The sequence below is a fragment of the Lingula anatina genome, chromosome 2, assembly GCF_051362555.1.
Source record: "Lingula anatina isolate TDL-2025a chromosome 2, LinAna3.0, whole genome shotgun sequence".
NCBI lineage: Eukaryota > Metazoa > Brachiopoda > Lingulata > Lingulida > Lingulidae > Lingula > Lingula anatina.
The window spans coordinates 49,309,345-49,321,360 of record NC_141768.1 but is presented as its reverse complement, the minus strand read 5'-3'; the positions used below and the strand labels follow the sequence as shown (position 1 = coordinate 49,321,360).

The window sequence follows — 12,016 nt, the reverse complement described above, 5'->3', positions numbered from 1 at the left end:
AGTTAGATCTACAACGTTCACTATAACACATCAGTCTGGTGAAGGCCCCTCATGATGTTGATCTTAACATTCCAACTCAGTTAGATCTACAACGTTCACTATAACACATCAGTCTGGTGAAGGCCCCTCATGATGTTGATCTTAACATTCCATCTCAGTTAGATCTACAACGTTCACTATAACACATCAGTCTGGTGAAAGCCCCTCATGATGTTGATCTTAACATTCCATCTCAGTTAGATCTACAACGTTCACTATAACACATCAGTCTGGTGAAGGCCCCTCATTATGTTGATCTTAACATTCCATCTCTGTTCGATCTACAACGTTCACTATAACACATCAGTCTGGTGAAAGCCCCTCATGATGTTGATCTTAACATTCCAACTCAGTTAGATCTACAACGTTCACTATAACACATCAGTCTATCAGTCTGGTGAAGGCCCCTAATGATGTTGATCTTAACATTCCATCTCAGTTAGATCTACAACGTTCACTATAACACATCAGTCTGGTGAAGGCCCCTGATGATGTTGATCGTAACATTCCATATCAGTTCGATATACAACGTTCACTATAACACATCAGTCTGGTGAAAGCCCCTCATGATGTTGATCTTAACATTCCATCTCAGTTAGATCTACAACGTTCACTATAACACATCAGTCTGGTGAAGGCCCCTGATAATGTGGACCTTAACATTCCACCTCAGTTAGATCTACAACGTTCACTATAACACATCAGTCTGGTGAAGGCCCCTCATGATGTTGATCTTAACATTCCATCTCAGTTAGATCTACAACGTTCACTATAACACATCAGTCTGGTGAAGGCCCCTGATGATGTTGATCTTAACATTCCACCTCAGTTAGATCTACAACGTTCACTATAACACATCAGTCTGGTGAAGGCTCCTGATGATGTTGATCTTAACATTCCATCTCAGTTAGATCTACAACGTTCACTATAACACATCAGTCTGGTGAAGGCCCCTCATGATGTTGATCTTAACATTCCATCTCAGTTAGATCTACAACGTTCACTATAACACATCAGTCTGGTGAAGGCCCCTCATGATGTTGATCTTAACATTCCAACTCAGTTAGATCTACAACGTTCACTATAACACATCATTCTGGTGAAGGCCCCTCATGATGTTGATCTTAACATTCCAATTCAGTTAGATCTACAACGTTCACTATAACACATCAGTCTGGTGAAGGTCCCTGATGATGTTGATCTTAACATTCCATCTCAGTTAGATCTACAACGTTCACTATAACACATCAGTCTGGTGAAGGCCCCTGATGATGTTGATCGTAACATTCCATATCAGTTCGATCTACAACGTTCACTATAACACATCAGTCTGGTGAAAGCCCCTCATGATGTTGATCTTAACATTCCATCTCAGTTAGATCTACAACGTTCACTATAACACACCAGTCTGGTGAAGGCCCCTGATGATGTTGATCGTAACATTCCATATCAGTTTGATCTACAACGTTCACTATAACACATCAGTCTGGTGAAGGCCCCTCATGATGTTGATCTTAACATTCCATCTCAGTTAGATCTACAACGTTCACTATAACACATCAGTCTGGTGAAGGCCCCTCATGATGTTGATCTTAACATTCCAACTCAGTTAGATCTACAACGTTCACTATAACACATCAGTCTGGTGAAGGCCCCTCATGATGTTGATCTTAACATTCCAACTCAGTTAGATCTACAACGTTCACTATAACATATCAGTCTGGTGAAGGCCCCTGATGATGTTGATCTTAACATTCCATCTCAGTTAGATCTACAACGTTCACTATAACATATCAGTCTGGTGAAGGCCCCTGATGATGTTGATCTTAACATTCCATCTCAGTTAGATCTACAACGTTCACTATAACACATCAGTCTGGTGAAGGCCCCTGATGATGTTGATCGTAACATTCCATATCAGTTCGATCTACAACGTTCACTATAACACATCAGTCTGGTGAAAGCCCCTCATGATGTTGATCTTAACATTCCATCTCAGTTAGATCTACAACGTTCACTATAACACATCAGTCTGGTGAAGGCCCCTGATGATGTTGATCTTAACATTCCACCTCAGTTAGATCTACAACGTTCACTATAACACATCAGTCTGGTGAAGGCCCCTCATGATGTTGATCTTAACATTCCACCTCAGTTAGATCTACAACGTTCACTATAACACATCAGTCTGGTGAAGGCCCCTGATGATGTTGATCTTAACATTCCACCTCAGTTAGATCAACAACGTTCACTATAACACATCAGTCTGGTGAAGGCTCCTGATGATGTTGATCTTAACATTCCATCTCAGTTAGATCTACAAAGTTCACTATAACACATCAGTCTGGTGAAGGCCCCTCATGATGTTGATCTTAACATTCCATCTCAGTTAGATCTACAACGTTCACTATAACACATCAGTCTGGTGAAGGCCCCTGATGATGTTGATCTTAACATTCCATCTCAGTTAGATCTACAACGTTCACTATAACACATCAGTCTGGTGAAGGCCCCTGATGATGTTGATCTTAACATTCCATCTCAGTTAGATCTACAACGTTCACTATAACACATCAGTCTGGTGAAGGCCCCTCATGATGTTGATCTTAACATTCCAACTCAGTTAGATCTACAACGTTCACTATAACACATCAGTCTGGTGAAGGCCCCTGATGATGTTGATCTTAAGCTAACAATGGTAGACAAAAAGTTCGGCTTGTATTATAACCTTACTGGTGTATTTATCTTCAGACTTCTTTCCGCTGCAAGGTTTGTGGCCTCTCACAGATGATCAGCAAACAAGTGTCTTTGAGTCTGATGACGACTTCATCACATATGATGGGACCACGTGGTATTCAGACCCAGACTGGCTTTGGGGAGGGGTAGCTTTCGATGGGGTGTCTCCTCCCTCTTCCGTGTCCGTCAACTTCCTGGTACCCGGCACCTCCACCACGGTTATATTGAACTTTGAACCACTGACTACACAGGCACGGGGACTGGTTCAAATGGGAACCACGCCAGGAAAACACATTAAGTTGCAGTTGCGAGCTGCGGCTGATTCTACAATAACAGTTAAATTTGTTTATTTGGATAAAACATGGCTCTTTGATTTTATCAAATCGGCTGAGACCACATGGCTATCATTTGGAATAACGCATAACAGTAATTCAGGACTCGTTCAAATATATGAACATGGTAAATTGCAAGCAGTTAACACCATTTCACTGCTGCAGGGCATTTCTATTACAAATATAACATTAGGAAGTGTTGATGGATTTTATGAGTTTTCTGGGCGTATGTCGTGTTTGCGAGTGTATGGCATCCCATTATCTCGTCTAGATATGGCCACCTTGTGGGAGAGGATTGGCTTAGACTGTGAAAATGACATACTTCTACATACAGACGGTGTCATCGACCTAAATGGTGAGTTTCATTTTACACATTTATTCTTATCAGTCATGTCCGAAGCTAAGGACCGCATATTTAATGATAGCTTTGATTTTGAGCACCAAGGACACATACTCACGTGATAATATTATGCAGATATAAAGACTTTTATATTGTTGCCCTCCCATTGCCTCCCATCATCCGTTTAATATGTGTTTGATAGTATATCAGTGTTGTTTTAACTTGGCTGGTGCGGTAAGCCAAGTGCTCTTTTAAGATTAAAATATTTCATGAAATGTAGAAACTACAGAGGTTCGGTGACTTTTTCATTCTTTATTCCTCTTAAGATCATGCTTTCTTCACCCTGAGCTTCAGAGATAACTTGACACTAACCTCTTCACAATAGCCTATCTTCATCGTGTCAAGTTACCTCTGACCACATTCGATTGCCCCCGCCGCCCGCCAATCAAATTTAAAGCCCGCACTCAATGACTCATTGAACGATTCTAGCCAATGAACGCGAACTAGTCAAAGCGCGCTTTGTTCAAATCCGGACCAATCAAAGATAAGGCTGAATATCAGGGACTTACCGTAACCTGTGGGCAGCACGCAAAATACATCATCCCTCAGTAGATAATGATGCAGGGCCTCAAACTGCTCTGGTTTCAACTCCGATATACTCATATTTTGCAAAGAATCAAGAGATAACTTAACACATTATTTTACGTAGTGACTCGTAGGAGACGCCATGCTTTCTTTGTGTAGGGTTATGCACTCGGAACTACTCGGATGTCTCCGCACTCGACAATAACTTTGTTGTTAGTATGGAGCTTGCGGAATCAGCCGAGGATTGCCGATTGACGATCAACCAATCAGCGTTTTCACCAAACTTTGGTGAAAAATTTTGAAACTTGGATTCGATTGGCTTATATAAACTAGGTCAAACTATTTTCGTCAGAGGTAACTTGACACGATGAAGATAGGCTATAGTGAAGAGGTTAGTGTCAAGTTATCTCTGAAGCTCAGGGTGGCTTTCTTTAACATACATGCAGAATTGAGCTGTGATACCGAAAACGAAACTGGATCGTCATTTGGCTTTGAAATTAATTTCGTGAAGCTCGGATAAGAATTTTGACACTGGAGTACCAATTTCATGGTCTAATTTCATTAAGAAATACAATATTTTCTCTTAATGATAATCATCAAATAATTAAAAGAAACTTTGTAAAAATATTCAAAGAACATTTTGATTAGATTATGTCCCATAGGTGTAATTGCTTTAATATTTGTTTAAATTGATGTTGGTTAATCAATTTTTATATGTAAACAGCGCTGAGAGGAATGTGTGGTGCAATTTGAAGAAATATACTGTTATTAGTATATTTCGATCGAATGGCGATTACACTGACAAAGACAGTGATCAGAATAAATACAGACTCTTAAAGTGTATGTATATAAAACTGGCATTAAACATCAAATCCAAGATCAGGGATGGGTCGAGCAATGATTCATGAGTAAAGAAGACTCCTTCTTCCTGAAGAAAATTCGTTTTGGCGTTAAAATATCGAATTGTCTTTAACTGAAGGAAAGTTGCATTTCTTGCCAATGGTCATTATATGCACCGCATTAAACGGTGGGATCTATACTCTTGATAAACCATTACGGTTGTTGATGTGACAAATACTAAAATACCTAAATAGAAGATATTTATTTTTCAAACTTTAACAATATTTATTTTTTATTTGGTCTTTTTATTTTAATAAAATGTCTGCAGGGAAATAAATGCCATCCTTGCTATAAAGTCGACCATGGGATATGCTCACATCAATCAAAGATATATTACACTTGAGAGCGCTGTCCTTCGCGTATGATATTGCTAAATGTTTTATCATTTAGCATAAATAGATTGTATTTTAATTCAAAATAAGTGACGCTGATGAGAATTATTTTCCGCCGCTTTTTATACATTTCAGAGCAACATTTCGAATTCTCGTTTAGCCATAAGAATGAAGTACTTATAAAAAAAAGCGATTCCCTCAGGTAGTGTTAAATATTTACTTTAGTGATCAGGGATTGGTACATGATATTCAGGTCATGATCATGTGACATACACCGACTTGTAGTGGTGGTACGTCATGATCATGTGACATTGTATGTCAAGATTCATGTGACATACGATATCTTGTACGTCCTGATCAAGTGGCACACAATGTGCCCAGTTTTCTACAGCACGGTCTTATTACATACAATGTGACTTGTACGTCGCGATTCTTACATTACCATTGTTTAAATTTAAAAGTTACCCTTAAAATGTTTTCTACTGTCGTATGAAAGGAGCTGAAGAACATCGCCACAACCGACTAGATCTGATGATAATGTACCCTTAATGTATTTGTACAGTATAAATAGACTTGATCATTTTTAAATAAAAAAATACTGAGGGAAATATGATCATGGGATGTAGAAGCCAATAGAGCTATTTTTAATCTCTGTGAGTACTGTCTCACTGTTAAATGTTAATTTTATGGTTTCCACGAGGTTTGATATAACAATAAGCTAAAACTATATACCCATCTTAAATCTGTTTCAGGTGCCACCTCTCCGAATGAATACACATCCGTGCTTTTGAACACCACATCACCAATGAGCAACAGCACTGCAACATCACCAACAAACAGTACTGAATCATCACCAACAAGCAGTACCACAACATCACCGACAAGCAGTACCACTGCATCACCAACAAGTAGTACCACTGCATCACCAACAAGTAGTACCACAACATCACCAACGAGTAGTACTGAAACATCACCAACAAGTAGTACTGAAACATCACCAACAAGTAGTACTGAAACAGCACCAACAAGTAGTACTGAAACAGCACCAACAAGTAGTACCACAACATCACCAACAAGTAGTACTGAAACATCACCAACAAGTAGTACCATAACATCACCAACAAGTAGTACCACTGCATCACCAACAAGCAGTGCTACAACATCACCAACAAGCAGTACTACAACATCACCAAAAAGTACCACAACAACAGCAAATTATAGTACCACAACATTACCAACAAACAGTATGACAACATCACCAACGAACGGTACCATAACAACACCAATGAACAGTACCACAACATTATCAACAAACAGTGCCACAACATCACCAACAAACAGTGCAGCAACAACACTAATTAACAGTACCACAACATTACCAACAAACAGTACTGCAACAACACCCATTAACAGTACCACAACATCACCAACAAACAGTACAGCAACACCAATTAACAGTACCACAACATCAACAACAAACATAACGACAACAACACCAATTAACAGTACCACAACATCACCAACAAGCATTACCACAACAACACCAATAAACGGTACCACAACTATACCAACAAACAGTACCACAATACCAACAACAAACGGTACCACAACACCAACAACAAACGGTACCATAACAACAGCAAATAATAGTACCACAATATTACCAACAAACAGTACTGAAACATCACCAACAAACGGTAGAGCAACAACACCAAATAACAGTACCACAACATTACTTACAAACAGTACCACAACATCAGCACCAAACAGTACCACAACATCACCAACAAACATAATGACAACAACACCAATTAACAGTACCATAACATCACCAACAAACAGTACCACAACATCACTTACAAACAGTACTGCAACAACACCAATTAACAGTACCACAACATCACAAACAAACAGTACAGCAACAACACCAATTAACAGTACCACAACAACACCAACAAACAGTGCCACTACATCACCAACAAACAATACGACAACACCAGCAACAAACAGTACCACTACACCAACAACAAACAGTACCACAACATCACCAACAAACAGTACCACAACAACACAGATTAACAGTACCACAGCATTTCCAACAAACGGTACCACAACATCACCAACAAACAGTACCACAACAACACCACTAATTAACAGTACCACAATATTTCCAACAAACGGTACAACATCATCACCAACAAACAATACGACAATTAACAGTACCACAACATTTCCACCAAACAGTGCGACAACAACACCAATTTACAGTACCACAATATCACCAACAAACAGGACCACAACATCACCAACAAACAGTACGACAACAACAGCAATTGACAGTACCACTACACCACCTAACAGTTCCACAACATTAAAAACAAGCATTAGGCCTACCACAACATTACCAACAAACAGTATAACAACACCAACAAGAAACAATACCACAACATCACCAACAAACAGTACCACAACATCAACAACAAACAGTACCATAACATCAACAACAAGCAATACCACTGCATCAACTAACACTACCACAAGATCAACAAAAATCGTTTCCACTACATTCCCTGCTACCACAGCTCTAGCCATGTTTTCATCTCAAGTTACCACTTCTGTCTCGCCAATCACGTCGCCTGCACCCTGTTCCGATATTCAGACTCACCATGCGGTCATATCAAGTGGCGACACCTATGTTGGAAGTCGAGTGACACTGACCTGCAACCACGGATATATATTTCCAAACAGAGTGATCACAAAAGTTGTCAGTTGTTTGGAAAATGGTACTTGGAATGATTCCATCACTTTATGTCAAGGTGAAATAGATATTTTAGACAAACTTTATTTCTTTCATTTTTTTAGAGTGAATGAGATAGACCTTCATGAATAAGAGTGTATCAATTTAAATTTTTACACGTCATATATGGTCATAAAATGATTTATGTCATTCAAATTCTTTCTCGCACATAACAGTATCACATAACTCTTTTTCTCACATGCAAAAGTAAGGAATGAGCTCGTGTCGGCCATCACAAGGTAATTTTCCAATGTTTCAGTTACGCTCTGTCCCGACCCACAACCTGTGCAGAATGCCACGTACCAAGACACCTACAACGTGACAATGGGCAGTACCATTGTATACACATGTGATAACAACACTTACTTCATGGATGGCTCGACCACCAGATGGATCCACTGCACTATTCATGGTACCTGGAGACCAGAATTACCCCCATGCATAGGTATAACTTACATCTAGAACACAACGTGTTCCACTGTTCTGAAGATAGTTGATTACAGTAATTGATGACAGGGTATTCGTGGAATAAACCGTTTTGCTATAGATAGATAGGGTGCATATTTAGCGTACAGGGAATGGGAAAGGATTAGACGGTTCAGGTACTGACATATATGGTGCATAACACAAATGAATATTTAGGGTTAAACGTTCAACATATATGCAATTTTTTGTTAATTATCCCCGCACTTTTTTGACAAAAGTTAGAGATAATGTAATCATGCCTGAATTTCAGTGTACCGTCTCCGGGGGACGGATGGTTCCAATTTTCCCCACTGTAATTTCTGCCATCTCGTCTCGAGATGTGGCCTGACCCTTCAGAATTTATGTATTGGGCTGTCCCTTGGGGCTGGATGATTTTTTTACATTAAGCATTTAACCATACTTATTATGGTGTTATTATGGCAATTGTTTGCAACAGTTTAAATATTAGACCCAGGCTATTGCCAAAGATATCTGGGTAATGGGAACCCAGTGTGTGAGATAAACTTTACAATGTGGGGTAATGTGGAGATATGGCTACCCATCGACATCATTTAGTTCTGATTTTTAAGCGTTTTTGAGAATTCGGGTGTATTTTGACCTTTTGGTCCATATTTTAAAATTCCATCGATACTTAGTATTTTAATTTCATAATAATAATAATAATCTTTATTGAGCACTAAAATGCATACATTACATTTTACAGGCTCTCTACACTAGTCATAACAACTTAGCAACAATTATACAAAGCTATACAAATACTTTTTGAATGATTACTGGGAAGCAGCACAGAATAAAACGACTATTGCTTTCATACTTCAGCCCCAGATCAACTTCTGAAAGTGACACCACGAAGACGCCGCAACCAAAACCCTGTCGAGGCGCCCGGGGCATCAGCAATCGGCACGTTTTCTATCCTGATTATACTGGGAATCGTTGTGTTTATTGTGGGATTAGATGCTTCCACCCTGTTTAATCACATTACAAAGAAGCTTGTGTCAAATTTAAGGAAAGCGCGCCGAAGATTTTCAAGAAAACACAAGTATGCACATCGAGTTAAAGGCTCACGTTGATGTAACTGCCGGGGCATTACCAAATGCCTGTGATATCCGGCGGGACCTTACCAAATGCACGCTACATTTATCTTAATCAAAACGATGATATCGTAAGTGCTGCAATTAGGATGCGTGTCGAGTACAGTATATAGACGTGTATACAGCGTCAAAAATTAATATACGGGAATGTGCTTTAAACTTAGTGCACAGCAACATGTATTTCCATTATGTTTTATGAAGATTTGGATATACTGCGTATGATACACGAACACTTGTTTAATTAGAATAGGAACCTGAACGTATTAGTCAAAAATCTCATACATGTAAGTGTTTAATTATAAATTCGATTTCTACCTGTAAGTTACAGTATATTTGGTGGTTTTTAAAATTGGGTTCTTTCTAGTGATCAATAAAAATGTGGTTGGTTATCGGCAATTTATAGGGAAAGGCAAATGTTATGTTCAAGGAAAAATGGATCAGAGAAGAATATCATAGTTATCGAAAGGCAATACTTCACCATTAGAAATTTAATTACAATTTTCGGAGAAAGCGATTTGTGTTAAACTTCCGATAATTTACCAAAATTATAATTGATCACCAGAAGGACTGAAAAAAAATCCCGAAGTATACCGAAATTTACCGAAGGCAGAGCATGAAATCAAAATAAAACACTAACGAACTGTTTGAATGATACCTTTGCCTTCGTTTGAACTTAAAGAAAACGCAGATGCAGCATTCTGTATTTCATCATTTTCAGGGTATTAAAGCAAAAATGGAAAAACCGCAAGGTCACAACAGTTATGTATGTCCAATATTAGCTAATGTAAATAGCCATTCCAGAGTAAAGAGCGTTCTGTTAAGTTCACTTTTCACTGCTACCTGTACCGTGTATATGTGTTTTCTAAGCTATTCTAGAAACAATGTAAATAACCTTAGTCTACAGGTATGTTTCAATGGTAATTTTTTAGAATATTGGTGAGACAAAGTGCTGTGCAACTGTTTTAACATGTGAATACAAATAACTTACACTTCAGCTGTATTTATACTGAACTTAAGAGATGCACTGTGTAAGCCGTTTCTCGTGAAAAGCTCCTAATTATAACTTATATTTTAGGGCAAAGGTATTTTACTCTTACCAATCTTTGGTCCTCCTTTCCTTACACATGTCATAGCTATGGTATAATCTGGGAAATTTAAAGTACTGACAGTCTTAAATTAATGATGTATTTTCGAATACCGCAATCCCTTGAGGCTCAATTTTGTGTCAAAATGGATGACGGGTGATTAGCAAGTGATAAATTTGATTATTTTTGCGACATTAATTCATTGCATTACCTATTTGAATATCAATAAAAGTTACTTGTCATAGGAGAAGCTCAACAAAGAGTGAGTATTATGCATAGCGTGTGTTAAAAAAACCTACTTTTGTCACTTTTATTACTATTTTTAATCGGAAATGTTGTATTATCGGTAATAAATATTTATATTTTGTAATACATTTATGCATGACAAGCTGAATTTTGCCACAGTGCTGTAGGTGGGATATGTTGTAATGGGATGTGTTGTAGTGGTCTGTGTTTACCTTACTGACGTAATATTTATTTAGTAAACCTCTTGTACAAATGATAAAACATCCACGCAGGCATACGTGCTCAGTGCTCGTTTGCATTAACTTATGATGTAATATCATCCAGAAGTGGTGTATCGTAATAAAATTGTTCAGTATTTAGAGATTGTGGGACACGTGTTAATTGTTTACTCTTTCTTATAATTCCGTCTCTTCGCTGAGTTCGTCTTGTAATTTTTTCCTATTGAAGTTGGCGCATTTCTCAAACTACCTACTACAAATGTATGTTCAAATGAGACTGATTAACCCTGTCCGACAACCCATTATAGAGGCGTCACGTGGACGAGTCTCCCGTGCACCACGATATAACCTTGCAGAGAACCACATTAAAACCAATAGCAACAGGTTGCTTGCCTTTACCGGCGTATCGATCATTACCATACATACGACAGCACAAAGCGTAGGCATTTCTTCTTTTCTTATGTTATTGATCAGTTACCAATTCGCCACTGAATTATTGATAGCTACCACAGCTACAGACAAGCAGTTCGTGTTTTGGTTTGTGATATAACTTACAGCCAGTCCTACCATATGATGTACACGGGAGATATGAAAGGTCCCTTAGAATACATCCGGCGTATAAAGGAAAGGTAATATTTAATGATTGTGATCGTGTTCTTTTGGTATCACCCTTACATTATAAAATCGTCAGTTTTCGCCCGTGACCTACAGATTGCGTTCTTTCATGAAATGCGCACCGATATATCGATATAACAGGTATAAGCATGTGTTTTACATATCAGTTATAAATGTGTTATATATAAATTGTGTTATAAATAATAGGTAGGTA

The 12,016-nt window shown here is 38.3% G+C and overlaps 2 protein-coding genes across 2 annotated transcripts in view; both read left to right on the top strand.

Moving 5' to 3' along the window:
- Positions 1–2,402: 2,402 nt before the first annotated feature.
- Positions 2,403–11,369, top strand: LOC106171679 (uncharacterized). The gene is made up of 5 exons (XM_087004408.1): positions 2,403–2,427; positions 2,791–3,462; positions 6,017–8,080; positions 8,321–8,506; positions 9,367–11,369. Exons 1-5 carry the CDS (start codon positions 2,403–2,405, stop codon positions 9,615–9,617), a joined length of 3,198 nt encoding a protein of 1,065 aa, XP_086860534.1. The 3' UTR covers positions 9,618–11,369.
- Positions 11,370–11,694: 325 nt separating this feature from the next.
- LOC106181514 (uncharacterized) overlaps positions 11,695–12,016 on the top strand; it is a 37,262-nt gene continuing 36,940 nt past the window's right edge. The window contains exon 1 of the mRNA XM_087005871.1: positions 11,695–11,816. The gene's annotated coding sequence lies outside the window, so the exon portion shown is untranslated. The remainder of the gene's footprint in view (positions 11,817–12,016) is intronic.